General features: G+C 41.4%; 1 protein-coding gene across 3 annotated transcripts; it reads right to left on the reverse strand.

The window, feature by feature from the left end:
- Positions 1 to 26,098, reverse strand: MPHOSPH6 (M-phase phosphoprotein 6). 3 transcript variants are annotated; one of them, XR_003001924.1, is made up of 8 exons: positions 26,008 to 26,084; positions 20,824 to 20,936; positions 15,597 to 15,687; positions 13,414 to 13,508; positions 12,590 to 12,956; positions 5,807 to 5,898; positions 4,926 to 4,965; positions 1 to 3,158 (listed from the first exon to the last, which is right to left on the reverse strand). XR_003001924.1 is itself a non-coding variant. In XM_024735746.1 (6 exons), exons 3-6 carry the CDS (start codon positions 20,931 to 20,933, stop codon positions 12,824 to 12,826), a joined length of 429 nt encoding a protein of 142 aa, XP_024591514.1. In that variant the 5' UTR covers positions 20,934 to 20,936; positions 24,008 to 24,084; positions 26,008 to 26,050; the 3' UTR covers positions 12,136 to 12,823. The 3 variants fall into 3 exon arrangements, 2 of the variants coding, with proteins under 2 accessions (XP_024591514.1, XP_024591513.1); XM_024735746.1 differs by lacking the exons at positions 1 to 3,158; positions 4,926 to 4,965; positions 5,807 to 5,898 and adding an exon at positions 24,008 to 24,084 and having other exon boundaries at positions 12,136 to 12,956; positions 26,008 to 26,050; XM_024735745.1 differs by lacking the exons at positions 1 to 3,158; positions 4,926 to 4,965; positions 5,807 to 5,898 and having other exon boundaries at positions 12,258 to 12,956; positions 26,008 to 26,098.
- Between the last annotated feature and the right edge of the window lie 1,057 nt (positions 26,099 to 27,155).

Consider the following 27,155-nt stretch of genomic DNA (forward strand, 5'->3'; position numbering starts at 1 on the left):
TGTGCCACCAGGGAAGCCCCGGGTGTTATTTTTTAAACCAGATAATAAGACTACTTACAATCAATGCATATTTAAAAATTTTAAATAATTACACAACTTACAATCAATGCACACGTAGACTGTCCAATCAATTTTTGCTGATTTCTGTCCTCACTAATTCTTCTTACATGACACAACATTTGTCTTTATTTTCCTAGTTCCATTTTTTAATACTTTTTTCAGGGAGGGTCTGTGAAGAATAATAGCTCTTGATCTCTGGGTTTCTGAAAATGAATTTCAATCCAGAGTTCTATGCTCAAATGAGTTATCATCACGGGTGATTCCATTTCTGGGCATGAGTTCAAGGTCTAGTTCCCAAAGGATTTATCTTATAGACAGCCTCACATGAGTCACACAGCTGTTTTCTTCTTTTTTTTAAGACAATTTTTTAGAAAGAAGTTTTAGGTTCATAGCAAAGTTCAGGGGAGAGTACAGAGATTTGTAATATAACCACTGTCCCCACACATACATAGCCTCCCCGACTATCCATATCCCCCACCACAGTGGTACATTTGTTACAAATGATGAACCTACATTGACTCGTCATAATCACCCAAAGTACAGAATTTGCCTCAGGTTTTACTGATGTCATACATTCTACGGGTTTGGATAAGTGTGTAATGACATGTATCCACCACTGTAGTAACGTACAGATAGTTTCACGGCCCGAAAAATCCTCTGTGCCCTGCCTATTCATCCACCCTTCCTCCCTCCCCTGGCAACCACTGATCTTTGGACTGTCTCCATAGTTTTGCCTTTCCCAGAATGTCACAGAATTGGAATCATCCAGTATGTAGCCTTTTCAGATTGATTTCTTTCACACAGTAACGTACATTTACGTTTCCTCCCTATCTCTTCATGGCTTGATAGCTCATTTCTTCTTAGCACTGAATAACATTCCATTGTCTGGATGGCCCAGTTTATTTATCCCTTCATCTGCTGAAGGACATCTTGGTTGCTGCTAAGTTTGGGGAATTATGAATAAAGCTGCCATAAACATCTGTGTGCAGGTTTTTGTGTGGACATATTTTCAACACCCTTGGGTAAATACCAAGGAGCGTGATTGCTGGATCAGACGGTAAGAATGTGTTTTAGTTTTGTAAGAAACTGCCAAATTGTTTTCCGAAGTGGCTGCACCATTTTGCATTCCCGGGCCACACGGTTCTGATTTCTGCTTGTTACTGGGGCTAAGTTCCCCTGGTGGCCACGGGAACATTTTGTCTTTTGTTTTCAGGTTTGGCTATATGTTTTTAAACTTGGGGCGTAGTCGTCTGTATCTGTTTAGTCCTCCATCTTGGGCAGACTTGTTTACACTCAGGAACAAGCACTACCGAGACAGAGGACAAAGCAAGTGTACAAACCCTACTGAGGAGAGAGGTTTGGAGAGAAGGCCGTCTGATTGTATGGTCATAAGAGACTGAGAGCTAGTAAGGTGAGATTACAAAGGCAGGTCTGAACCACACAGGGCCGGGGTAAGGAGTTTTGAATTTATTCCCAGTGTGGTGGAAAACCATAGAAACATTTTAAGTAGAGAAAGTGACATGATTGATTTCGAGATTTAAAAAGTAATTTGGCATTTATTGCTGGCTTTCTCATTCTCTTTACTTATCTAGCTTCTGAGAGCTCCTGATTTTACTTTCATATACATATGGCTGTTTCCACAGCCTCCAAGCATTTACATTTTGAGAATGCCTTCCAAAATATAAATAAAAGTTTCCAACATTAGTCTGCAGAAAAGAAGAAATCATGGTAAAGAACTGGACTAATACTGGGTTATAAATTGCATGACTCAAAGGAAGCAAAAATGTAATTTGCCAAATCTTAGTAAATTAAAATATATCAAGTAATTATTTAATAAATGCAGTGCAAGAAAAAGAGTGAGATGGAGTAGGGAAACTATAGATTAAAAGACACTTGAGAGAAATATCACTGAGTGATTATGTGGAGAACTTGTTTGGATCTTGAATTAAGCAAACCGTAAAAAAAAAAATATGACATTTGTTAGATAGTTGAATTGGATATTTTATGATATTAAGAAAATGTTACTTTACATGTGATAATAGTTATTTAAAAAGCCCTTATCTTTTAGACATATATACTAAAATATTTTCAGATGAAATGGTATGACATGATATTTCATTCAAAATAATATAGAGTGGGGTAAGTGGATGGAAGTATAAATGTAACAAGATGGCTGTAAGTAAGTTGTTGAAGCTGAAAAATGGGTACATGGAAACTTATGATACTATTCAGTCTACTTTTTTGTATAGATTTGAAATTCCGTAATAAAAATCTTTGAAAGAAATTTGCCATTTTTAAACATTCAGTAAGAAATATGAATGTAATCAATACAAATTTTCTAGATAAAAGTCTGTGATCCTTCTCCTTTCCAATCATCCTTTTCTTGATTTTATGTATTATCTATCTATCTATCTACCTATCTATCATCTATTGATCTGCCTGCCAATCTACCCATACATTGTCAATAACAATTGTTCCAAAGTCTGACTCAGAGTTGCTGTCTCAATTTGGGTTCCCCCAGAAGCAGACCCTGAAATGAAGGTTCAAGTGCAAGCAGTTTATTTTGGAAGTGCAGGAAACATGCAAACAACATGGATAAATCTCAAAACATTATGCTAAGCAAAAGAACCTGGGTACAAAAAAATATGTACTATAAGATTCCACTTATATGAAATTTCAGAACAGGCAAAACTAACATAATGTGGCAGAAACAGATCAGTGGTTGCCTAAGACAGGAGATCAGGAATTGACCACAGGGAGGAATGAGGGAATTTCTAGGGTGGATGGAAGCAGTCTACATCTCCATTGTGGTGATGGTTACCCAGGTGAATACTTTTGTCAAAAGTCATCAAACCATAGATTTAAAATGGGTGCATCTTATCACATACACATTATACCTCAACGTTGACTAAAAACAGAAATTCCTTTTACCAGTTGATAGAGTGTCAAAATAAAAGAGACACATAAAATGACCTGACCTTTTAAAAGAGTTACTTTTAAAATCTTCAGCTTGAAGCCAATCTCTTCCTTGGCCCCTTCTCAGGGAAGTTCAGTGAAGAAACAGCTTTCCATACTTCCTCCACCTCTTCATTTTCTTCCTAAGGAAGAAAGTATTTATTCCTCATCAAGGAAATGAAGAGTGAATTTATATTCGATTTTTTACATTCAGAGTTGATTTAATATGAATTAGAATTTTTGGAATAAGACAGTACTAGTTCTAACACTTTTAAGTATTAAAGCCAATAAGCTTCCAACACGCATAATTCACATTCACGAGACGGCTTTTCTTAGCTTCATAATTATTACTTCCTCACACCTTTGGAATCACTGGCATCTATTTCTCATTTTTTTGTAATCTCTTCATCTGGGAGAAGTAAGCTCAGGGAGACTTCAGGCATTTCTTAGATTTGCTCTTCTGCTCCCAGCTATAAACACTTGGAAACACACAGTTTCTGATTTGAAAATTACTGACTGACAGTCGATGGATGCTGGAGGGTGTTTTGAAACCCTCTGCCGCCACCCAGCTGTCTGCCTCACCGTGAGGACACGTGTTTCAACCTCACTTTCTTTCACCAGCGAGCCTTCTGGCCCCGTGGTTTCCTACTCGATTCCTGCTGGAAGCTCTAGGGCTTCTGCTACTTTTGCTACAGAGGATAGAATTCACCTCAGAATTGTACATTTGGCCATATGGATTGTAATGTCTAAGAATCCAGATGCCAGCTTTCCCAGAATCAAGGGCATAGAGGCCATAATCTGTTGAACAGTTCTGAAATCAGCTACAGTCTTACCACAAGCTTGTGCAGTAACTACCACCCTGCGTAATAACTGGCCAGCCAGCAACCAAACATTCTGGGATTATTTGCTTCCCTTCAAATTTCTCTCCAGCAATACCTGCACTGCAGTTTATCCCACAGAGTTGATTTCTCCTGGCTAATTCGGAGAAACATGTTTTTTCCCTTTCCAAACCTTATTATCCAATTTACAGTGGTAGGAGGTATTCACAGGGATTCAAGAAAAGATTCCCAAGCCTCTCACACTGTTGGTGGGAATGTAAATTGATACAGCTACTATTGAGAACTGTGTGGAGGTTCCTTAAAAAACTAAAAATAGAATCACCATATGATTCAGCAATCCCACTCCTGGGCATATATCCAGAAAACATGAAAACTCTAATTTGAAAAGATACATGCACCCCGATGCATGTATGGCAGCGCTATTTACAATAGCCAAGATAGAGAAGCAACCCAAATGTCCATCGACAAATGAATGGATAAAGAAGATATGATACCTATATACAACAGAATACTACCGAGCCATAAAAAAGAATGAACTAATGCCATTTGCAGCAACATGGATGGACCTAGAACAGGGGTCCCCAACCCCTAGGCTGAGGACCGGTACTGGTCCACGGCCTGTTAGGAACAGGGCCACACAGTAGGAGGTGAGCCGCAGGCGAGCGAGCGAGGCTTCATCTGCTCCCCATCGTTCCTGCTCACTCGCATTACTGCCTGAACCATTGCTCCTATTACTGCCTGAACCATCCCCCCTCCCATCCCTGGAAAAACTGTCTTCCACACAACCAGTCCCTGGTACCAAAAAGGTCTGGTACCGCTGACCTAGAGATTATCATACTAAGTGAAGTAAGTCAGACAGAGAAAGACAAATAACATATGATAACACTTACACGTGGAATCTAAAAGAACGATACAAATGAACTTATTTACAAAACAGAAATAGACTCACAGACATAGGAAAAATACTTATGGCTACCAAACGGGAAAGAGGTGGGGGGAAGGATAAATTAGGAGTTAGGATTAGCAGATGCATACTACTATATATAAAACAGGTAAACAACAAGAACCTACCGTATAGCACAGGCAACTACATTCAATATCTTGTAATAACCTATAATGAAAAAGAATATATATATTGATATATATAAAATATATATAATTGAATCACTTTTCTCTACACCTGAAACTAACACAACGTTGTAAATCAACTGTAATTCAATTAAAAAAAAAAGATTCCCAGGACTTCCCTGATGGTCCAGTGGGTAAGACTCCGCGCTCCCAATGCAGGAGGCCGGGGTTCGATCCCTGGTCAGGGAACTAGATCCTGCATGAATGCTGCAACTAAGGGTCCGCATGCCTCAATTAAAGATCCTGTGTGCCACAACTAAAACCCGGAGCAGCCTAAATAAATAAATAATAATTTAAAAAAAAGATTCCCGAACTCACTAGCAGCCGGGGAAATGCAGGTGAAAGAAACAAAGTGCCACGCCTTGTACAGATAAGATCGGCAAACGTTTTAAAGTTGGTATTTTCATTAGGTATTGCTGCATAACAAAGTGCCCCCCTTAAGATTCTTGGAATCTCTCTTACATAACAAAGAAGATCTAGGAGACATACCTTTAAATCTGACATCTCAAAATCAGAAAATGGTCTACAGCTGCATCCTTGACTTTGACGATTTACCTGAAAATTATTCTAAGACCAAATTTTATTGACAACACTCCAGATTTGATCTTTGCGTTTTCTTACTTTGAGGACCTTTTGCTTGCTAGAAAGACTACCCTTGTCCCTCACATTTCCTCTAAATTCTGCTACAAAACTAAACAGTTCCTTCTGTAGTTCATCTCTCTGGCTTTTTAAAACCGTATTTACCTATTTTACCATAGGCAGCCAGAAGAAGCCATTTGTTGCTTTTAACTTTCTACCTGGGAATTTCCCCAGCCAGATCTTACCAGATGGGGTGGGCCCTGGAGTTAATTTCTGGGAAGAATCAGCCTCAGATGCCTTGCATATTCTGTTTGACAGACAGAGTAGAATCTGGTGCCTGGAATAAATCAGAAGGGAGAAGTAAATCCCAAACTAAGCATTTTATAATTCTAACCTCCTGGGGAAGGTACTGAAATTCTACTCCATTACTCTTGAAACTTCAACTAAAGACTGAATTTGTGAATATATGCCTGCAGATAGAATTATCTCACAAAACAGTGAAGTATGCAAAATCTCTGAGGAGCCAATATTTATTAAATAAATTCACAGAGAGTCACTGAAAACATTTATGTGAGGCTAGGTAAACAGAAAAAAAATTTTTTTCCCATTCAATTCACTATTATCTTTAAATACCTACTTCTTTACAAAGCCCTACATGAGGGACTTGGTTTGGAACCAAAGAACAGTGAGGCATAATCCCTGCTTTGAAATTAGGTAATATATCATAGAATATGACCTAAATGAATATGTGATGACACAGTTACACTCCAAGTGAGCACTCATCAAATAATTGCTTTTCCAATTTTTTTGTTACCATAGATTGACATGTGAAATCTTTCTTAATACGGGATCACTAATATAGAGAATACCCTATTTATGAAATTAATCGTTTACGTTGAAAACAGATTATTAATGTGAATTTAACCCATACCATCTGGAAAAAGTAAATTTAGAAAAAAGGAAATATTAAAAAAATACCAGGTAGTACAATATAATTCTGTGAGATTCTGTTTGGGAACAATTAGGGTCTTATGGGGCTAGGTTGTTTTATGCCTGTTTCCCAATTCTAGTCTTTTGCTTTCCCCTGTAGTGTGACACAAGAGAAAGAGTGTGGGCTTTGAGTTCAGTAAATCTGGGCTCATATACTGCTCTATCACTTAAAAGCTGTGTGACATCAGGTGAGTTACAGAATGTCTTTGTACCTCAGTTTCTTCATGGATAAAATGGAGGCAATAACTTATATCTCCAGTCCAAAGTCAGTGGCTGGCTGAGCGTCAGAACTCAACATTTGTTTAACAAACAGTCGAATAACATCAGAAATATTCCCGGCACTTGGCTGACATTTAATGACAAATCTTCGCATGCCTGTTGCAGTGGTATGAGTAACTGCTTCTACCTTGCTTCATTTTCCTCCAGGTAACATCTGGGTCCTCCATTACCAGCTCCCTTCTTGGTTAAATACCTGCTAGGGTTTCTGATGATCAAGTGTGGGAGTCTGCTTTGTACTCCTGAGGTAGCTCAGGTTTTCTGTTACCACGGACTCCAGAATCTGGTCTATGGCTCAAACAGCACACTTGTTATTATCCATTTTTAAGTTGTTCCCATCCCAATGAGGTTAAATGAGAATCTGAAGTAGGAGTAGCAAAGGTTCAAGGACCCATCCACTTGATGTGGGTGTCATATGTGGTAAAGCGACATCAGGAACAATGATCAGAGCAGAAGTGGGAGATGGGGACGTGGGTGTGAGAGCTTGCCATGAGTGGGAGAGGAGAAAGACAAGTCGCCGGGAATCATAATCTGCCAATATTTGTCAGGTTGTCATCTTCGTTACCTGATGGTCGTTTGATCCTGCTGCAATTTTGCAACAACACACGATTACCCCTGCTACTCATGGGCAGACAGGCTTTTCTCCCATCCAGACAATGCGGATGGAAGAGAAATTAGCAAGGGATAGCAACCAGATTACGCTTTACAGAGAACAGTGTGATTTTGCATCTTTTTCCCTGGGGCAAGTGAAAACACAGGGTCACATGGAAAACAAGCTAAATATGTTAGAGGGAAACTCCAGGATATAAAATTGAGCTGCTGGCTTGGGAAGTAGTATCCTCTCTGTGTAAATAGTTTCTTTGTCCAAAGAGGGCTAAACAGGGCCCATTTATGGATTAATGACTTTCATAATGATTAAAATTAAAATTAGAACTTACCGTGTAGTGAGAAGCTTATAGCTCTATAAAAACTTAGAGAGACACCAAATAATTTTAGTAAACTGCTTATGGAAGGCTATGCCTACAGGGAGAGGGGAAGTCAGACCACAGACTCTCTTTTAAGAAGCTGCCAATACACCTTGGACTCAAATGATAAGGCACCTACGTGTTCTCTGAAGCCAGGATTGGGAAAATGTAAGAGTGTTTTGGTAGGCGAGTGGAGAAACTGGTATCTTCATAAAAGACGTTATACACGGGAAGTTCTCTGGAGATTTTCTTGCAATTACTATTATAGCTATATCTTCTCTCCCTCCCCAAATAGCCCACTTTGATAAAGTTCGTCAACCAACTTGAATGTTGGCGAATGGCTGGTTGTATATGAGTGAAATGATGATTGAATTTTGTATTGAATCTTTTAAATTGAATTTTAAATTGAATTGAATTTTGTATCCATTAGCCAGTTGTATTCAGTTTTCTTCCCCAAGATCTGGGAGGGCAAAAAGTTTCAGTCGCCTGATTTGGTGGCTTTGTCTCTGTGGCATTAACCACTGAAGGGTCTGCTTCCAGCACAGACAGCTCCCTTAATGGCTGGAGCACAAACATCCCTGATCCCACTGGCGGCATCCTCTTCTTAAATTGGGTGCAGGCTTCCTCAGAGACATGATCAAATGGTTGTATTTTATAGTACGATTAGAAATAAACCTGAGCATTGTGAGACTGAATACACAAATGGACAATGGCCAGACCACATATAAAAACAGAATTTTGATTCATAACCTGCAGCAACCTGCCCAAGAAATCAAACCTTTATAATAAACAACTCAGGAAGCCAGCCTGCTACAAGCCAGACTTGGCAGCAAGTCAGATGGCTATCTCCAGGGACAATCCAGGAAGCTAAAAGATAACTTTGTAACAATCAGCCCCAAATGGTCAGGACTTGGTTAATAACTGACAACTTGCTTAATTTTTCTCCCTATTTCCAATTTGGGACCAACTAGAGAAAGTAAAATACAAGACCCTAACCAATGACTTAGGATGCCCTGCTGCTAGTTGGCCGCCTCTAACTTTCCCATGCCAACAGCCTCCAATCAAGGCACGCCTAACCTTTCCCTTTTTCCCACTGTCTGCCTGCCTGCCTGAGTCTGCTAAGGCACAAGTGATGCTGGCTGACTCCCTAGCTATACAGCAAGCTCAGAAAAAAGTCTGTTTTTTCTCATTTGGTTGGTCATTACTGCCATAGCAGTGTGGTTTAAACATGCTCTGTAGGCCAACTGGTTCCCAAATCCATTCACTTAAGAAACATTTATCAAAGCCTTTAATATGAGCCATATCCCTTGCTAGGTGCAGGAGTAAATAAAAAAAAGGTAAGATATAGTTCCTGCCCTAGAGGACAGTAAGTAGCTTGACAACTAAGGGGATGAACATGAATGACTCAGCAAACAAGCCGATGGGCATTACCGTGCTGGGCAGTGTTCTCCAAAAAGTGGTCTGCTAACTTCTGGTTACACGAGATAACTTCCAGGAAGTGGAAAGGGTTGAACGTCTTTACTTTAATAGTTGTAAACTTGAATGCAGATTAGAAAAAGCAGGGTTTCAAGCCGTACCGAGCCCATGATTTCAGATATTACTGCTGTAGGATGAGTCTGTATCTGTCAAAATCTAGTCAGGAGATAAAAGCCATCCTTATTTTAACAGGGGAAGTCTAATATAAAAAATTGTTAATGGGGTACTAAAAAGCTAAAAAGGCAAAAAGAGAACGTTTAAGGTTATCATGCAGGAAGCTGCCACTCTTAGGGAAGAGGCTGAAATTGTTCAATTTTAGAAGCTTGGAGGGCCCTGGAGAGCTGAAATTCAAGACCTCGGACAAGAAGTTGCTGCTCAGGGTCTCGCCTGGCGGTCCAGTGGTTAAGACTTCGCCTTCCAGTTCAGGCGGTGCAGGTTTGATCCCTAGTGGGGAGCTGAGATCCCACATGCCTCGAGGCCAAAAAACCAAAACATAAAAGCAACACTGTAATAAATTCAATAAAGGCTTCAAAAATGGTCCACATTAAAAAAAAAACAAAAACAACTTAAAAAAGCTGCTGCTCACGTAAAACCAGTGTCTCTGAGCTGAGTGGGGGGCCCTGTGGGCCAGGGTACCAGGCAGACATCTGAGGGGCACCAAGTGTTATCAACAACTGTGACTGGAACGCCATCCTTTGCTGGGGTGAAGAGGTATTGTTTGGGGGGGTGGGGGGTGGGCAAAGGAAGAGGAAGCAAAGAGGAAGCAGACAGGAAGGGCCAAGCCCTTTCTTCCCCCTCTAGCTTTGCTGTCTCCTTCTGGGCTCCATCGGCTGATCCTAGTAAGGAGGCAGCTGGCGAATGAGAAACGGGGTTTGCCTAGTGCCAAACCAGCATCAGAAGCTGAGTATAGAAGAGTGTTTGAATCCGAGAAACAACAGGTTAATATTTGCAACAGTCTGTCCCTTGGGCCATTCAGCATACACGTGCGCGTGAACACATGCACGCACACACACACTTCTAAACGTGATTAAACTTCCCAGAAGAAAAACTCCATTTCTACCTAACAAATTGCAAACATCCTTTGTACAAAAGATGTTCTCACTCGTTCTCCAAAATCCCAGCAGACATTGTATCCGTTTCTGGGAAACAGTTACACTATTCATCTTATCTCCTGTCAGTTACACCTGGACTTTAGTCATAGACCCATCTGAATATTCTATTATCTCAAGGCTAGGAGCAAAGTTAACCCTCTTTAAAAAAATGTACACAATAATAAGAGGACGGAGGAGAAAGAAGTTAGTACACACACACACCAAGGAAGAAAAGATGGGAAGCTGCTCCGTAATTTCTTCCTGTAATTGGTCGCAAGGCTGTAAGGGTCGCAAGTTAATAAACTTCATTCTTTCCCTACACACTCCATGTTTCCTCTTTCCTCAGCCAGCATCTCAACTGCTCAGGGTTGACACCTGCTAGGGTGACCCAAGACTTCATAACCTAAAGGGTTGAAATCGTTCCCACCTCTAAGGTTGTAGTTTTTCATTAAAATTTGTCATTGGACAGCGAAGTGCTAAGAAAGATGCCCTGGAGAATGCTCTGGGTTTGACATCCTTCTTCATCACCCATTGTGTAGGAACAAAACACATGTCCCTTTGTTCCCAAGATCACATGCACCAGCCAGGAGAGTAAACTTCTTTGCCCACTGATTTACTGGTAAAGTGACCAGATTGTTTCAATTTCTGTCTTAATGGGACCACTGTTGTCCTCCCTGGTGCGAGCACACCTTCCTTGGGAACCCAGATCTCCAAACAATGGAGGTCAAAATTGAGGGACAGGAAGCAAAATGCCTAAGTGGGTTATTGGGTGTAACAGTGAGAGGAGCCACTCCCTCTGCCTCTGTTGATCCCAGACCATACATTCTGACCATGATGAGAGCAACAGCCCCATCTGAGAGGTCAGTGGTTCAAAACATAAATTACATTTTGTAAGATGGAGTGTTGTACCCCACCTAGGGCCATGACTGAATCTTCAGTAGACCATTCCACCAACCTATTACACCCACTGCTCCTGGGTGTTGGGGTATGTGCTAAGACCAGTGAATTCCAGAGGCACAAGCCCACTGCTCCACTTCTTCTATTGGGAAATGGGTTCAGCTATTGGAAGTAAGGCTGTGCAGAACATCTTGAGGGATTCCACAAATCCATGGATTGTGGTGCCAGCGAAGCACTGTGAAAAACTTCGAGCTTCTGCCCCAGGATGTAGGGAGCCAGAAGGTGCACTGCCCTCGCCTTCACAATGAACTAGAGTCAGATTAACTTCAAAGTCACAAGCTCTTCATAACTCACCAGAGAACTGAGGTCACAGAGCAATCTGAATCTAAGGAGATTCAGAGAGAGGAGAAATGCACCTCATTTAATTGCTGTGAACATAATTAGATGAAATCAGTATTTCTTAGATGTCCTAGGTACATATCTCCAGACGGACAGACACACCTACACACTTAATTCCATGGGCTTCTGTATTTACTACTTAGAATAAGGTTCAGATTAGGAGATGGTCTGCTTGGCGGTAAATTCTACTGGGCTGAACTATCAAAAATCGATAATTGTTTTTGACCCATGAAAGGCAATTTCTTTTTTCTTTTTTTTTTTTTTTTTGGGTACGCGGGCCTCTCACTGTTGTGGCCTCTCCCGTTGCGGAGCACAGGCTCCGGACGCGCAGGCTCAGTGGCCATTGCTCACGGGCCCAGCCGCTCCGCGGCATGTGGGATCTTCCCAGACCGGGGCATGAACCCGTGTCCCCTGCATCGGCACGTGGACTCTCAACCACTGTGCCACCAGGGAGGCCCAAGGCAATTTCTTACGGTTCAACCTAATACATCACCATATTCTAAATTAATGGCTGTTTTTAAAAAGTTACTAATTGGACAAAAGCTCCAATACTGAATTACACTAAAATTATTATTTGAAAGTATAAGAGAATGAAAAAGTACATGAAAACATGTATTTATTACAGAACAATTTTTTTTCTTAATTAATTAAAGGCTTTAAACAAAAAAACATAATTCCACACACTGACATTGACTTGGTAGCATGGAAATATTTCAGCCTGGAGAGGCATGTTTGTTCTTGATGAATTTACAGATAATAAATTCTCATGACATTTGATTCCGAAATATATGTATGAACTGACTTGACATGATTATAAACATAAGGGCAATTTAAACACTGGTATCAGTTTACATGAGTCAATTCAAGGTCAGTGACTGGAGAACTATATTAAAAAAATCTGAGATAAAAAATTTTTTACGAAGCAACCACGTACCTATGTACAGTTGAAGATCAAGGGTTAAAAATCCACTCTTGATGAATACCATTAAGCAAAGGATGTATAACATCCAACACACATCTGTTCCAAAAACAGCATGTTTCCAAAGTTATACATTTCTGTACAAATAAACATTGCAGCATTAATAACTATAGAGGAACCAACAGAATGAGTTCCAAAATGTGCTAGTTCTCACAAGGCATCCCTGAGCCATATCTTAAGCCACCAGTTTTAATCTTGGGGTTTTAAGAACATCTTCTTTGTTTTAATTGGTTTTATGTCTCCATTTTCATCTTCTTCATAATTGGCACGGTCTCTTTTTTTGGCAAACTTTTTCCCAATTGTCCCCACCAAGGTCTCGTATCTGTTAAGATGATATACACAACAAGTTTAGTTTCAAATAAAAAAGGTAGGAATCAAGACTTGTCAAGAATATCAAACCAAGTACGTAACAAAGAATAAGAAAAATCAAAACTTTGATTAAAAGAAACCATCTGATTTAAAATTTATGAACTTCTCTATGAACGATTAAATTCTTCACTGTTTTTGGTTTTGGTTTTCCATTATCCTAAATAAACTGAGATGTATATTTAAAAATATGTATTAGAAGCAGCACTAGAAATAAGCCCTCAATTTGCCAGCCTGTGACAGGTATAAATCCACCCCAGGCCATGTTAGAAGATGACTAAGCCAAAATGACTTCCTGCTGGGGTACTCCCTTCAAAGGTACGGTAGTCCAGTCACCATGTGGAAAGAGTGCACATGTGAGAGACAGTGAATGCTGGGCTCAGATTATAAAGCTGGTCCAAGGTAACAGTTACCTTCTAGCCATTTCTTCATCTGACACATCGAGCTCCACTGTTTCCTCTTCAACTTCCTCTGCTTTGTTCTTAGCATTCATCTGAAGCATTAATTTCTGAAAAATACAACAATGGGGACTAACAGGGCTGGAAAAAGCTTGTTAAAGGAACTGGTGTCAAACGTATTTGAAGGTAGAGACACAGAAGCCACAGAATCTACAGGACTAACCAAAATTTATAAGGGATTCTCTATAATACTTTATTCTACAATAAGCAGATAGAAGCCAGCTCTGAATTAAAATAATAATAAGACAAAGTTCCACTAGATTAGACTTACTGTTAATGAATTTAAATGTATTTTAGATCATAAATTTATTAGTTACTTGTATCTAAAGCAGGCACACTGCTGACACACTCTAGTGACTAGGGGAAAGAAGAAGTAAACTTTCAGATACCTTTTGAACTTCCCGACTTTGAGCCAAATGGGAGAAACACTACAGTCAAGAGTAATTTTAAATGTAGTTTTTGGTGGTGGTTGAGGAAGAGGAGCAGCAAACTGCTGGAAGAACTGGAAGGCTGGCTCTGGTATAATTAGGAGACCTCCCCCACCCCTGAACAGGCGGGTGGATAACGCACTGATTTTCACATGATGTCCACACATCATGGGTCTCTCCTTCATTTCTTTTTCTTACGTTAACCTTTTCTTGATAGTTATCCTCTGACAGACTTAAAAAAAAAGTACACTACCTCTTATCACTAGAAACACATAGATATTAAAAAATGTGTTCTAAGTTCATCCTGCTTATAATAAAGTAAGTACTCTCAAGTTGGTATCATTCTTTTTATAACCAGGTACATTGAACTTTTCTCACAATTTATGACAGCTCAGACCCGCAAGCCAAACAGTTCAAAACCTTTCCCAGAGAGAATATGTTCAGTGTTACAGAGTGTCAGTGATTAAAGTCATTTTCTAATAACTTCCCACGTCAAATTTGGAGGGCCAGATCAACTCCTTTTCCCACTGTATCAGACATACTTTGGAGTCCTTGCCTGCCCAATACCCTAGTCTCTGGGCATCATCCACTCATAATCTTTGCTATCTTTTTTCCCTTTTACCCCATTGTCCTCTTTGTCTTCCTAATCTAAAGCTTAAGCAGGCCAAAACAAGGAAATATATTAAAAACAAACACTTTTGTGTTGATTCTGTGTAAAGTAAATTTAACACCTTAATTATCATATCCCCTCAAAAAAGGAAGAGAAAGAAAATCAACCTACAATCTTTAAATAAACTCTGGCATTTAGTTTGGTTAACTGTGGTTCCTATAAGCATCCTGAGAGAACTGGTTTTCAACCGGGTATGATTTTGCTTGCCAAGGGACCTCTGGCAATGTCTGGACACATTTTTGGGGGTCACAACTGGGGTGTATATATGTATCTAGTGGGTAGAGGGTAGAAGCTAGGGATGCTGCTCAACATCCTACAGTGCACAGGAAAGCCCCCACCATAAAGAATAATCTGGCCCCAATTGTCAAAAGTGCCAGGGCTAAGAAACCGTGGCTTCAAGTGATAGTTACAAAATTAAGCTTTATACTACAAACCTCCATTTGGTTGGTCAAGTACCTGACAGATGGCTTTCAATATATAAGCCAGAGTTGTAATAGTTATTTGTTAAACGAAGGTCTGTGCTTCTCTACAAACCCGAGACAGGAAAATTAAAATGAACGTCTCAGTTATAAGCTGAATATTTCGTTTTCAGACAAACTTTTCAAAGATTCATTTAAAAATCTATTTACAAGCTTGGATTAAAACCTGTCCATTAAAAAGTCAAATTACTCAAATTTTAAGTAACATTTTTTCCACTAGAAAAGATACATTTATAGATGCCAGAAAATAATTTTTTATAATAGCATCATATGAATAAAATCCTGACATTCCTGCAAAAGAACTGAGGTAAAATTCTAACACTTAACAGTGGCACTTTCCGGGACTATATACTGCTATATTAAATTATCTACTCAATTCTATCATAAAACTAGACTGCAATGCCTATAATTTCTTTAAATAGCTACAGCAATAGTTCAAGACTTGCTATTTTCTATATAATGAGGAGAAATGGTATCTGGTGGGGAAAAACCTAAACCCAATTATAAGCAGAAAGAATTCAATTGGAAAAATCTTAAATGTGAAGCAATTATATTTAATACCTCAACCTCAGGATTAAAACCTCTGAATGACATTCTTCCGTAGAGAAGATCTTCACATAACAAGAAACTCTGCTCTTCTATTATGAAACTCCTAGACGAGAAAATAAACCTGTATTAATACCATGACTACTTATAACGAAGCACAGCAAATAAAAGTCAAGATTTCAAATGAAAAATACATCTTATGGTTCTCAGCGGAATCAAGAAAAAATACAGTAATATTTCTGACCTAGGATTAGAAATAAAAACTGATTAATTTGGTCAACAAAAGCATTAGGAGGCAAGAGCGGCAGGGCACCTGAATTTTCCAAAAGTGAAGCAAAGGTTCGTTGACGTTTATACCCCCCACTAAGTTTTTATTAAATCTGCAGAAATTAGTTAGTGTCCTAGGTAGCTTTAAAAGAGTGTTTTAATTGGAGCTCTTAGCTGTAAATAACGACTGGCCCTGGATGACTTAAGTAGAGAAGTAATTTATTATAAGGATACTGGTATCTCACAGAATCAATGGGAAAGCTGGATGAGCAGAACTGGAAAATGGGCAGAAACAGGGTAGCTAGGTGGCTGACTCCAAACCAAAATCAAGCTACAAAACCACCCTGGTAAAAATGACACTGCTGCTGAGAGGGCATCCAGGAGGCACTGTTGCCCTGGAAATGTGATGCAAGTGTGAATGTTTCAGTCTCCAAAAGGGATTCTCCCGTGAGTCACCAGTGTATGACCCCAATTCCAGGTAAGCATATCCGACCACAGCCCAGCAATCAACCATAAAGCAAGCCAGGAAAGCAGATACTTGGCCTTTATGGCAGATTGTTCCTTGTCAAGCAATCCTGCCCTGCTTCTTGTCATGATGCGCTCATTCATTCACTCACTTGGCAAACGCTTGTTAAACCAAACTGTGTGCCAGGCACTGTTCTAGAGCTGGGGAGACAGCCATTACTGAGAGGCTCTGCTCTCATGGAGGTTACATTCTAGAGGGTGGCCAGATAAAAAATAACAGACTTATACAATGGATAATCATGAAGAAGGTTATTCCACTCCTGGCCACAAGGGAGCGACTGGTACCAAACCAGCCCGCCAACTGTAACCAAAAAATTTAGGCACATGTTCTCTTGAAGTTTTTGTTCAGCCTCTTCCATAAACTAGGGATTCCCTTTCAACCGGCCGATCTTGTTTCTTGTGAAGTACAGGTGATAAAACATCACCAATGTCCCCAGTAAATCATCTCCCTCAGGAAAGCACCATACATATGCATTTAAGCATTCACTTAAGTTAAGAGGTGGACCCAAAGGCCAGGAAAGGATCCATAGTAGGGCCACTGGCCCCTCAGAGGGCTTTCCCATGGGTTTCTATTGGCCCAATAACTGTAACATTAATATAAAAAGGAGCATAAGTGGTTTGTTATCTACAGCATAGTTTCAATGATGAGCGACACTAATTCAGTTAGCAAATAAGGGAAATATTCATCTATTTTTGCAGATGAGAAACTACTGCTCAGAAAAAAATAAACAAACTTGCCTAAAATAATATGCCACAAATAATATGCAAGGCAAAACAGGGCAAAAACTCACTGCTGAGAAATAATTCTCTATGGGACTCTCTCATTTCAGCACACCTTGTGAGTGAGGCACTAAATGCCCTTTTGTTCCGAAATATCTTTTTAAGGATATATGCACAGTGAACAGCTTTGAAAGGCAGAGCTTTGCCTTCATTCTTCCTCTGGAGCAAAGCGCAGACTTGCTCAATGCCCAGTATAATAAAGATAATGCCTCCATTGGAGCCAAGGGCGAGTCTGTTTGCAGTCTAGTATCAAAGACTCAGGTTTCCTAAGCTCAGGACTTTGCTGTGATGCAAACCTACTGTGGGTGCCACATCCTCCTCCCTGGGATCAGGGGAAATGATGCCAATGTGATGCTCCTGCTGCTTGCTGTGCTGTGAGTAATAAAGTCCTCTGTCTCTGACTCAGGAATCTCGTACCTTCCACCAGGATCCATGAAACTGTGGCAGGCTAACTTGTCAGTTTGCTAAGTAGGGTCAGTCTCAGAGTTCACAGTTCTTAAAGTTCACCAGGCCACAATGCACAAGCACGAGAAGCACAGAAGGCAAAAATACTTTTTAAACAACATCCTATGGCAAAGGAGTAATTAAAATGGGTATACTCACATCCTCTATACCACGGCACATCCTTTCGAGAAAAACCATATAGCCACAACACAGCAAAACCTTGGATCTGGTAAATTCTATTCCTAGTATTCCTAAGTATTTTATGTCAGGTTCCCTGGAAACAGTCTCTGAGACAGAGTTACGTGCAGAAGTTTTACTGGTGAGTGCTGCGTGGCAGATGCCCCTCTATGGAAACGAAGACTGCAAGACTGGGCTGAGGGAGAAGCTGACTTGCAACGTGGCTATGCCAAGACCTCAGCCCCTACAAGAAACTCTAGGAAGCCCTGCAGTTGTTCCAAGTTGAGACAAAGAAGCCAGACCCTCAGCCGCCTACATAGCCTGGTCACTGGCTAGGGGTGTCCCAAAAGGGGAGGTATGAACACTGAACAGCCCTAACAGTCACTGAGTTATAGCCCAGTGCAGCTGAATGGCAACCTCTAGACTCCCAGAGCATATACACAATGGAATCTCCAGTTTCACAGATAGCAGTAACCCTCTGCAATAATTCAGATGACAATACGAAGTAAAGATTCACAGACACAAATGAGCAAAAAGAGTGGGTGAATTTCATAATATTCAAGTATAAGGAAACACATATACTGCTAACATTTCTTGTGTTTTATACCGGGCACTGTGGTCACTGCTTCACATACATTATCTCATTTACTTCTCATAATGTAAGTGACAGATACTATTATCACACCCAATATACAAATGACAAGACAGGTTCAATAACTTGCCCAAGATCCCAAGTAAGCAAGTAGCAGAGATGGGCATCAAACCCAGGTCTGCCTGTCTCCAGAGCCCATGCACTTAATTAACCAATCCATTCCACTCTCTTCCTATTTGGGGTGTTAAAACACACACACCCCAGGGACATAACATCCATTTACCCCTCCAGATCTATTCCCCACTCTCCCTGCCCCCCATCAATGCCTTGGGAGGCTGATCTGAATGTAATACATGGAAGGGCTCCTTTGCTGTCTGGAACAGCTGGCTCCCTTCCTATGGGATTACTTGGGCTGGCCGTGCCCTCAAATAAAGGTAGCAACTCTTGTAAGATGCTCTCTCCACACAGCCTGTCTTGAGACTCAGTAACCATTCCCTCCCCTTGATCCTCCAGGCCTGGAGTGGAAATTATTTCTACTATACAAGCCACCGAGGTGCTGCACTGTCCACAGTGGCTCCCCTACACCTGCTCACACTTTGGTGTCTCTGTTATACGCTCCTCAAATTACCCAATTTGACAGTGTCATCTCTTCCTGCCAACATCCTAAACTGATAATTTGTTCCTATACATAAACAGGACACTGAATGATGGCAAAAGGTTATTATTTGCTGCTGTGGTCTGAATGTTTGTCCCCCCCCCAACCCCCAAATTCATATGTTAAAATCCTAACCCTCAAAGATGATGGTACTAGGAGGTGAGGCCTTTGGAAAGTACATAAGTCATGAGCGTGGGGTTTCATGAAGGGTTTAGGGCCTTAGGAAAGAGACCCCACAGAGATCCTTAGCCACTTCCACCAGGTGAGGACACAGCAAGAAGGCGCTGGCTATGAACCAGGAAGAGGGCCATCATCAAAACATGACCATGCGGGTATCCTGATCTTAAAATTCCAGCCTCCAGAACTGTGAGAAATAAATTTCTGTTGTTCATGAGCTTCCCAGCCTGTGGTATTTTGTTATAGTACCTGAACAGACTGAGACACCTACCTCCCTAGGAAAGGAATCTAGAGGTCATTTTTCTGGGACTAACATGTTGTGTTGGGGGGAAAAAAAACAATACTGAAAACAGGATACAAACTGTCTTGCTTTTCAATAAAAGCCAAGTAACAAAACATGTGGCAAAACTTTGAGCAAGTTTAGCCAAGGCATAAAATTAAATTATAGCTCCTTACCAGTAACAGTCCCTTCCTACCAGCCCCTGCTCCCAAATCCATACCATCTTCAGCATCATCTTTGCCTTCCTCACCAACATCTTGCTTCCTCTGAGAAGCAAGAGAAAAGCAAGTTGAGAAGCAAGCAGAGAAAACAAAATACCTTCCTTCCATCCCTCCTGGTGGGATGTACTTTCTATCTTTAGAGAAGCATGTCTAACCTTCCAGAAAAGATTCAGAAAAAGCGCGCCAAATGAACCATGGAAAACAATGTGTTAGAAAGAAAATAAATTACGAGGTATGGAAAGGAAAGACATAAATGGGCCTGGAGACAATAAGCAGCATCTTCAGTCATTTGACAAAATTTAAATAAAACTGCCACACCACAGAGGTTACCAAGGTAAGAAAAGCATCAAGGAGAAATGATAAGTAGCTTCCAGAAGAACTTAGAAAAATTAATTGATGATGTGAATCCTTCACTCCTTCATTCAAAATTTATTATGCATCAGCCAAGCTTAGAGGTGGAAGAGAAATGATCTAGTGTGTTATCAAGCTTCAGTAACGACTAGCTGGTGACCCTGGCCTAGTTACCCTCCCTTAAGCTTCAGTTTCATCAACTATAAAATGGATGGAATGATAGTAGCCAGCTCTCAAGTTTGCTATGAGGATTAAATAATTAAGAGATGTAAAGTGCTTAGCCCAGTTCCTAGAACACACTATAGACTCAATTCATCTTAGCTAAGATGACTGGTATTAATGGCAAAAATTAAAAAAAAGAAAATAAACAAAACATTCTTGACCTGCCTTTACAAAGCTCAGCCTAATGGAGAACTCTGTTACTGAAACAAAACTGGAGAGGCTTGAAGAACACATCTAATCTTCAGAACTTAATATGATACGGAGCACATTACTGATTCTCATAAAAGGTCTCCAGTTATTACCAGAGATATACAGGCTGGATTCTTTTATTCAATGTAAAAAAAAAGAACGATGTTATAAATGATGGCCGAGGACCAATAAAAATGTATAAATCAAACTAGAACTCTTACAGACTTAATAATTTAAAAAAATTTGCAAGTCTAGTTCAAGAAACTGAATAGATACTATTTCATGGGTTTTATGTCATGCAATGATCAATCACATTTACAGGGATTTCCCTTTGAACGCCCAAAGTGTCATAAAAAACCTACTCTTTCTCTTTAAGCTCGGGCAAATCCAAGTACCAGCGCTCTTCACTAATGATTTTCTTTTCTTCCTCTTCTAGTTGTTTCTTGGTTTCTGAGTCCAGTCCCCTTTGCATGAACTGTCAAAACGAAACAAAATCAGTGTCAGCAACTATTTTTCCCAGCTTACAGCTGAGGAAAACTCAACCTGCCCTCCCTCATTTCTCTGGAAATCCTGTCTCATGGGTGGGGGTGGGGTGACCAAGCAGCTTAGCCCTGCCCTTGACAACACCACTTCAGGAGGGAGCCTGCTAGAGCACATAAAAAGCAACATGTGTACTTCCTTTAGAAGACTTTAAAAGAGCTTTACCACATTTTAGTTTTTCTGATTTAATAAAACAGGCAAAAACCCCCAACTGTATTCAATAAGTATCATGTTAAATATTTCAGTTTTACATAATAGCCAGTGAGCAAGGGCTAAGACAAAAGACTGATCCACAGAGCAGGACAGGCAGGTTGAGACAGAAAGTGAGGGGGGCACAAAGGAGAGGATGCTCAGTACTATCCGAACGTCTCTCTGACCTGGGAAGCCCATCGGCCTTTGCACCTGCTGACCTGGATTTGTAATGCCCTTCTCAAGTTCTTCCACCTGGCCAACTTCTAGCCCTTCTGACATAGGTAAGGCTACTCCATCTCTGTAAAATCGTCCCTGACAGCTGCAGGCGAAATCAGCATCTCTCTCCTAGAAGCTTCCCATGGCAGCTTCAACTAGTCTCAGGACATTTTAATTTCTTGAGTATCTGTTTTTTCTGAAGACCTTCAGGGCAGGGACTGTGTTTGGATCATCTCCATCAGTACCAGCATGACGAATGATGCATTGTAAGGGCTCTGTGAACACAGATGGCCGCAAAGCTGTACCTGTAACCCCACTGCTCTTCACCTACATCTATCTTCTGAAACGCTCATCAACTCTACGGCTGCACTTGATTCTAAAATCTGCAGAAGCTCAACTCAAAACAGGCCAGTCCTGCTGTTAGTCTCTTCCTAGCACAAACAATAACTATATTTCCTCAGGAGACAGATGAACAAACCAAGAAGTTAAATGCAGCAAAATGATGAAGTATCAATATGGGAAAAAATAAATTCAGAAAACATCCAGGAGCACCCCAGAAGTTAGGTCTAGGGTTCCACTGGGTTCCATTAATCCCCATTTATTTCCCTTATCCAGGCTCCATATTACTTTCCCCTCTACTCCAGCTCTTCCAAAAACACAAGCATTTTTAGGCATAAGGGCTTTACCAAAGGCTACAAAATGAAATGACAAGACTTGAAAAATGTTCACAAATACAGTGATAACATCAAGTTCTGATGATGATGTAGAGAAACTGGATCACTCCTACACTGCTGGTGAGAAAGTAAAATGGCATAACCTCTGTGGAAAATAGCTTGACAATTTCTTACACAGGTAAACATCCACTTACCATAGAACCCAGCAACTGTCCTCTTGGGCATTTATCCCAGGGAATGAAAACTTACATTCACTCAAAACGTTATACAAGAATTTTCACAGCAGCTCTATATGCAACAGTCCCAAACTGGAAACAACCAAAATACTCTTCAAGAGGTGAATGGTTAAGTATATGGTACATCCATAGCATAGAATATTACTCAGCAATAAAAAGGAACTACTGATTGACTCAATAACCTAAAAGGATCTCAAGTGAATTACGCTGAGTGAAAAAAGTCAATCTCAAAAGGTTACACATTGTAATGATTACATTTATAAAACATCTTTGAAGTAACACAATTATAGGAATGGGGAACAGATCCGTGGTTGTCAGAGGTTAGGCATGATAGAAGGGAGTGGGCGTGGCTACAAAGGGGTCGCTCAAGGGAACTTGGTGGTGACGGAACAATTCTGTATCCTGAATGTGGTAATGGTTCCATGAAGCTACACACGATAAACACTCTCACATACACCTGCCCCCACACATGAAGGAGTGCATGTAAAACAGTGAAATCTGAGCAGGCTCTGTGGATTGTGCCACTGTCCATTTCCTGCCTTTGCACTGCACTCTACCAATATAAGACAGCGAGGTGAAGTGTGCATGGCATCTCTCTACATGTTTTGCAACTTCTTGTGAATCTATCATTATTTTAAATAAACATAAAAGAAATGTTCGCAATCTATCTAAAGTGTTTTGTAGTCCTCATCCTTTCACCTCTGTGTCTATAGCCTCACCATAGGAAAGAAGAATTGGCAATTTCTGTAATGCATACCCTGTACTTCCCACTCCTCTGCCTCTGCTACTCAACATCACGCTTCAATTTCCTGCCTGGCAAAATATTTCTCTGGGAAGGCCCAGAGCATGTGTCCTTTGGGTCTTCCCTGACTTTTTTGGCCAAGCTCTTCTCAGGTCTGTTCCCATAAAAGAATACCTTTCCCTACTTCTAAGACAGCCTTATGAACACTGGCTCATTATGCTTTTTCTGTGCCTCCCAAAAGACTAAAATTATGAATAGTAGACCATGTCTTTTGTTCATCTTGTATTACTGGTACTCAGGCAGTACTTGGTACCCGAGAGGAACTCAATAAATTTTCTCTGAACGTGAGTCTAGACTTGTCTTATTTTTCCAGACTCCCTTTCTTGGATGGCTCTCTTTAAACCTAGATGCTTCATTTCATCACTTATACTCTTGGTGGTGAAACTCATCAGTCCTGCCCAACTGCCCTTTTACCTCCTAATTTTAGTCAGGTAGATATTATTTATGGTATACAAAATACACACACACACACACACACACACACGCATTCTGTACACATGGAAAGGACAGATCATCCTGTGAATATGAATCAAGAAACTCCCCAATTCTCCTGACTCTACAGCATCTAAGAACATACTCTAAAGATAGTGATTTAACTTTACTCACAACTGACGGCCTACGGCAGGTCTCACAAACTAGTACAGTCCTTAGGCTGGATGTATATTGTTGTAAATAAAGCTTTACTAGAACAAGGTCATATTCATTTGCCTCTGAGCCACAATGGAAGAGCTGAGTAGTTGTAACAGTGGCCATTTGGCCCACAAGACTGAAGTCTCTTTACAGAAAAAGTTCACTAATTTCTGTCTTAAGAGTCCAAAAGAGCTAAAATCACAAGTAAGTACCCTCTCTACAACCGCTCCATCATACTGACAGCCCTTCCACCTACCTCCTTTACTTTCTACTTCTGCTCAGGATCACCCTCCAGCCCCCAATAGCTGACCAAGACAGAGGAATTCGAGGACGCTAGAAAACAAATGAGTCAGTATTAAATCCTCAACTCTCTCATTCTTACTCTACAATTAGCTCTGGCTGAACAGCTACGCTAGATAAGGAAACCGAATGCAGCTGCTCCATTGCTTCTCAAAGGATACCCCACTCTATCTGTATACACTGTGTCTCCTGGTATCCTGCCAGTAAGTTCTTTCTCATCAATGGCTGAAGTTGCTAACCCACATAGAGAACCTGGGTAATTTTTTTCTCTCTCTTTTGCTTCCAATGTCCAGTTGTGTCTTCCCCAGTCACTCAAGTAGGGGTGGATAATTTTTTTAAGTTAACTTCTTCCTTCCTAACTGAAGAGTCAGATAGTTGGTCTGAGCCCTAATTACCCAGCACATCTTCACTTGACTTATTCCAAGAGCTAAAACAACTGCTAAAATCTTTTCAATGTCTGCTTTGCCAGTCCACTTCTCTGAAACTTACATGTTGTTACAAACCATAAGCAAAAATAAAAACTCTGTTCAGTAAAGATTCAAATGTTGCTAATATGCTTGAAAGAAGTACTTAAGAAATGATAAATTATGCTATGATTTACCCTGCGCCCTCACTCTCCCTATTCATCCCTAGTTACACCCTAGCTCAACTCCATTCATGTCTTGCACATGCAACATTTAATCTTTCAAAACATTACTCATGCCTTGCTTCCCTTCACTGGGAATTCCATTATTCTGTAAACATGACAGCTAACAGTCTGCATCTATGAGTGGTGTTCAGCAACAAGCAGTACAGATAGTAATTAAGAGCAGGGGCTTTGAAGCCAGACTGCCTGAGTTTAAGTCCTGCCAATACTCTTTATTGCTGTGTAGCTTTGGGCAAGTTACCTACTTCTTGTTTCAGGTGCCTCAGCTCTAAGAGAGGGATAATAATCGTGCCCACCGCAAAGGGTTATTACGTGGATTTCACACGTTATGATATGCAAAGCACTGAATGTCTACCACACAGTATGTTTGCCACTACTATTAAGTTTTAAGGCTTGGGTGTTTCTCTTGTTTTAATTCCTGTATTCATTTCATACACCCTTGTCTTCCCCCACACAACCCTGAAATTATTTGGTTAAACTGATTCAATTTCAAATCTGAAAATCACTTTTCTTTCAAGTTGGGTGACATAATTCACTTTCACCTCAACTGTTAAAATTCTCTCTATCCCCATCATCACCTGAAACCCCTCACCCAGATCATTAGTTCTAGCTGGTCGTTATGACTGCAGTTTGGTCCCTTGTCGGGTCTTTCTTTCACCAATGTATTCTCCACTGGACAGTTAAAGTAACGGTGAAAAGTAAAAAGCACAGCTCATGATACTTTCCCCGGTGCTCAACTGCTTCCCAATGCTCACAAGATAAAGAAAAAAATCCTTAACCTGGCCTACAATTTCTTGCATCTTGTGATTACTGTCTCCTTTTCCGGGCCCATTTCTTGCTACTTGCCTTCCAGACATACTGAACGACCTCTAGTTCTTGGAAATAACGGCTTTTTTGGGTTTTGCCTCTCAGACTTCTGAACTCGCTTTCCCCACAGTCTATGCCGCTATGTACCCAACCCTCCCACCTACCCTTCAGTCTCTACTAGACGCCATTTCCCTCAGAAGCCCAAGTAAATTCCAGGGGCTTCCGGCGACTCTAGCATCACTGCACTTAGTACACTGCATCCTAACTGCCTGCTTAGGCGTCTCTCCTATCCGGCCGCGGGCTTTAAAAGAGAATCCGACGGATTTATAATCCGGTTCCCAGTGCCTAACTCAGAGCAGGCGCTAAGTGAATGAACGACCGCGAGAGCTGGAGGTCCTCCGGGGCCTCTCGAATGCCCCCATACGCCCGCCGCCTCGGCTCTAGCCAGGTCTGGAAGACCGGGTACTCCCGCCGCCCGACCCGCATCCCTCGCGTCCCCGCACCTTCATGCGCAGCAGGTTCTTCGACAACTTAGTTTTGCGTTCGGCCGCCATACTGAGCACCGCTGCAGCCGTGCTCCGCCACTAGGTCCGCCGCGCATGCGCGATGCTGCGTGCGCGTCAGCGCCTGCTTACGTACATCGCGTCGTGCCTCCCCGTGGCTCCGCCCCCGTTTTTCGCGCTTCAGCTTGGCCCGCGCTTTTCGCGCATCGCCTCAGGGAGCGCTCGCCTAGTGAAGAAGCTCAGGGGAGAGGCGCGGCCGCCAAAGCAGGAGTGACAGCGACTTGACGCCGGGAGGGAGACCCCAAAGAGTCCTGGCCGCTGTCGGCCTTCCCCGAGGGCTTCGACCGGGCCCCTCAGGCCGCGCACCGGCTGAGCGCCGCCCGCCTCACGGACCCAGTCCTGCCTCGCCGACCCAGTCACCCTGGTGAGACCTTTGAGATAGTTGCCACAGCAGCCGTCGCCCCCACGCCCCCGACCGTTTCTTTCACGTGTTTCTAACGTGGCTGGCGGGCTTTCTATGTTCTGCCTCACTTTACGTGTCATAAGTTCATTTTATATCCTCGATAACCCTATGGGGCGGTCATTATCCCCTTGTTACAGTTGAGTAAACTGAGGTACAGGGAGGTTCCAGAACTAGCCCAAAGCCAGAGGGAGGGAGGTGGGGGATGAACCCAGGCGGCCTGGCCGCAGAATGGCCCTTACAAACAGTGTTAAATCCACCTGTTAACTGGTGTGTGCGTCTCTGAACCTGAATGATCTGTCAACGAGGAAGAATAGGAAGAGGTAGATGTCGAAGACATATGAGCATGAGAACATGACTTTGTTTTAATCCGAGGAATTAAAAGAACGTTGCCAACTTGATACTTTTAATGCTCCGTGTATCACCTAAAGACAGTTTTCACGCCGTTCACAGCTGCCACACTTTGGAAGACACCCAGCCTAGTAGCTTTTCAGCTGATAGCGTACCCTGTATGCCGAATTCTTATGCTGGGTATCCCACGTGTATTATTTTATTTAATCCTCATAAGAACTCTGAAGAAGGTATTCGTTTGGGAACCTGAGGCCCAGAGAGGTTAAGGGACTTACCAGAGTTTACACAGCTCGTAAGTGTTAGAGCTGAGGTTGACCAGAGGGCTGACACGTGACTA

This window comes from Neophocaena asiaeorientalis, unplaced genomic scaffold (genome assembly GCF_003031525.2).
Source record: "Neophocaena asiaeorientalis asiaeorientalis breed wild unplaced genomic scaffold, Neophocaena_asiaeorientalis_V1.1 scaffold40, whole genome shotgun sequence".
NCBI lineage: Eukaryota > Metazoa > Chordata > Mammalia > Artiodactyla > Phocoenidae > Neophocaena > Neophocaena asiaeorientalis.